The sequence below is a fragment of the Gossypium raimondii genome, chromosome 5 (assembly GCF_025698545.1).
Source record: "Gossypium raimondii isolate GPD5lz chromosome 5, ASM2569854v1, whole genome shotgun sequence".
NCBI lineage: Eukaryota > Viridiplantae > Streptophyta > Magnoliopsida > Malvales > Malvaceae > Gossypium > Gossypium raimondii.
In genome coordinates this window covers 48,503,980-48,506,686 of record NC_068569.1, presented here as the reverse complement: position 1 = coordinate 48,506,686, position 2,707 = coordinate 48,503,980, and the positions used below count along the sequence as shown (strand labels likewise).

General features: G+C 40.5%; 1 protein-coding gene across 1 annotated transcript; it reads left to right on the top strand.

The window, feature by feature from the left end:
- The first annotated feature begins 1,047 nt into the window (after positions 1-1,047).
- Positions 1,048-2,019, top strand: LOC105767126 (uncharacterized). Its single transcript, XM_012586639.1, has 2 exons — positions 1,048-1,504; positions 1,607-2,019. The coding sequence occupies exons 1-2, from the start codon at positions 1,048-1,050 to the stop codon at positions 2,017-2,019; spliced, it is 870 nt and encodes a 289-aa protein (XP_012442093.1).
- The last annotated feature ends 688 nt before the right edge of the window (positions 2,020-2,707 follow it).

Here is a 2,707-nt window from a genome sequence, read left to right as displayed (position 1 = left end):
CTACAAGTCTCCAAGTATCCAGAGTGGGTAGCTAACATAGTCCCGGTACCGAAGAAAGATGGCAAGGTGCGAATGTGCATGGATTATCGTGATTTGAATCAAGTAAGCCCCAAGGATAGCTTTCCTTTACCATACATCGATACTTTGGTGGATAATACGACAAAACATTCTTTGTTTTCTTTCATGGATGGTTTCTCAGGTTATAATCAGATAAAGATGGCTCCAGAAGATATGGAGAAAACTACATTCATAACAATGTGGGGGACCTTCTGCTATAAGGTAATGCCGTTCAGATTGAAGAATGCTGGGGCAACATATCAGAGAGCCATGGTGACTTTGTTCCATGATATTATGCACAAAGAAATAGAAGTTTATGTCGATGATATGATTGTCGAATCTCGGGAAGAAAAAGAGCATGTTGGGAATCTCAAGAAGCTGTTCGAAAGGTTAAGAAAGTTCCAGTTGAAGCTTAACCCAGCCAAATGTACGTTTGAGGCTACCTCAGGAAAATTGCTAGGTTTCATTTTCAGTGAGAGAGGTATCAAAGTTGATCCAGACAAGATAAAAGATATACAAGAACTGCCTCCCTCGCATACACAAAAGGAAGTCAGAGGATTTTTATGAAGGTTGAATTACATTGCTCGATTCATTGCTCAACTTACCAATCAGTGTGATGTAATTTTTCGACTCCTTCGAAAACATAATCCAGGAGAATGGAACGAGGAGTACCAAGTGGCCTTTGATAAGACAAAAGGGTATTTGTCTAATCCTCCGGTACTAGTACCGCCGACCCCTGGAAAACCCTTAATATTGTACCTGACCATGTTTGAGAACTCAATGGGTTGTGTATTGGGACAACATGATGAGTTAGGGAAAAGAGAAAAGGAAATTTACTACCTTAGCAAGAAGTTCACAGAGTATGAGGCAAAGTACTCTTCAATTGAAAATTTTTGTTGTGCATTGATTTGGACGGTTCGAAGGCTCAGACAATACATGCTATATCATACGACATGATTAATTTCAAAACTGGACCCAATAAAGTACATGATGGAGTCACCTGCACTCTCAGGAAGAATGGCACGATGGCAGCTCCTACTGACTGAGTATGACATCGCATATGTGAGCCAAAAGTCAATAAAGGGAAGCGCAATAGCTGACTTCTTGGCAAGTCAAACCATGGAAGAATATGAGCCTTTGAGATTCGACTTCCCAGATAAAGACTTGATGTATATTTCAGAAAAAGAGAATAATTCGTCAAAAGAGAAATCGTGGAAGATGAGCTTTGATGGTGCATCAAATGCATTGGGGAATGGAATCGGAGTAGTCTTAGTGTCACTTGAAGGGGACCATTACCCGCTTATTGCCAGATTGAATTTCTTCTGTACCAATAATATAGCAAAGTATGAAGCTTGCATCATGGGACTCCATGCAGCTATCAGGAGGAAAATCAAAATTTTAGAAGTACACGGGGACTCAGCATTAGTCATTTATGAAATTCGAGGAGGTTGGGAAGTGAGAGATTTGAAATTAGTCAAGTATATCGATCTCGTTGCGAAATTGGTCAAAGAATTCAAAGAAGTGACTTTTAACTACTTTCCATGAGAAGAGAACCAATTGGCCGATGCCCTGGCCACCTTGGCTTTAATGTTCAAGGCAAACAGAGAAACTGAAATAATGCGTATCCAAACGAGCATATATGAGACCCCCGCACACTGTTTTAGCATTGAGGAGGAGTCAGATGGACGACCATGGTTCTATATTATCTTGGAGTATATCAAGAATCAAAGGTACCCCGAGCAAGCAAATGAGAATGACAAAAGAACAATCAGGAGAATGGCGATTGGATTTGTTCTTGATGGGGATATTCTATATAAAAGAGGAAAAGATCAAGTACTCCTGAGATGCGTGGACGCTGTTGAAGCTAGAAAGATACTTGAGGAGGTTCATGAAGGAATTTGTGGAATGCATGCCAGTGGTTTCACCATGGCCAGACAGATTATGAGACTTGGTTATTATTGACTGACGATAGAAAGGGATTGCATTGGCTACGGACGAAAGTGCCATAAATGTCAAATTTACGGCGATAAAATTCATGCAGCTCCATCGCCCCTATATGTCATGACTTCTCCGTGGCCTTTTTCTATGTGGGGCATAGATGTTATAGGGCCAATTTCCCCGAAAGCTTCCAATGGACATCGATTCATCTTTGTGGTTATAGACTACTTCACAAAATGGGTAGAAGCCACTTCGTTTGCTAATGTGACGAAGGCTACAGTCTGTAGGTTCTTAAAAAAGGAGATCATATGTCGATACGGTCTACATGAAAGAATCATTTTAGATAATGCTTTAAATTTGAACAAGAAGATGATGAAAGAAGTATGCGAGCAATTGCAGATAAAGCATCATAATTCTTTACCCTATCGTCTGAAGATGAACGGAGCAGTAGAAGCAGCTAATAAGAACATCAAAAGGATTATCGGAAAGATGACTGAGAGATATAAAGACTGACACGAGAAGCTACCATTCGCTTTGTACGTATATCGCACCTCTATACGGACGTCTACGGGGGTAACTCCTTTTTCTCTGGTCTACGGGATGGAAGTCGTTCTGCTTATCGAAGTAGAGATCTCATCCTTTGCGTTTTGATGGAGACAAAGTTAGAAGAATCAGAGTTGGTTCGAGCTCGATATGATCAATTAAGCCTTAT

Coding starts and splice junctions, on each gene's coding strand:
- LOC105767126 (XM_012586639.1), top strand. CDS start 1,048: ATGGAGTCACCTGCACTCTCAGGAAGAATGGCACGATGGCAGCTCCTA. Junction 1,505..1,606: donor CATTTATGAAATTCGAGGAG/GTTGGGAAGTGA, acceptor TTCCATGAGAAG/AGAACCAATTGGCCGATGCC.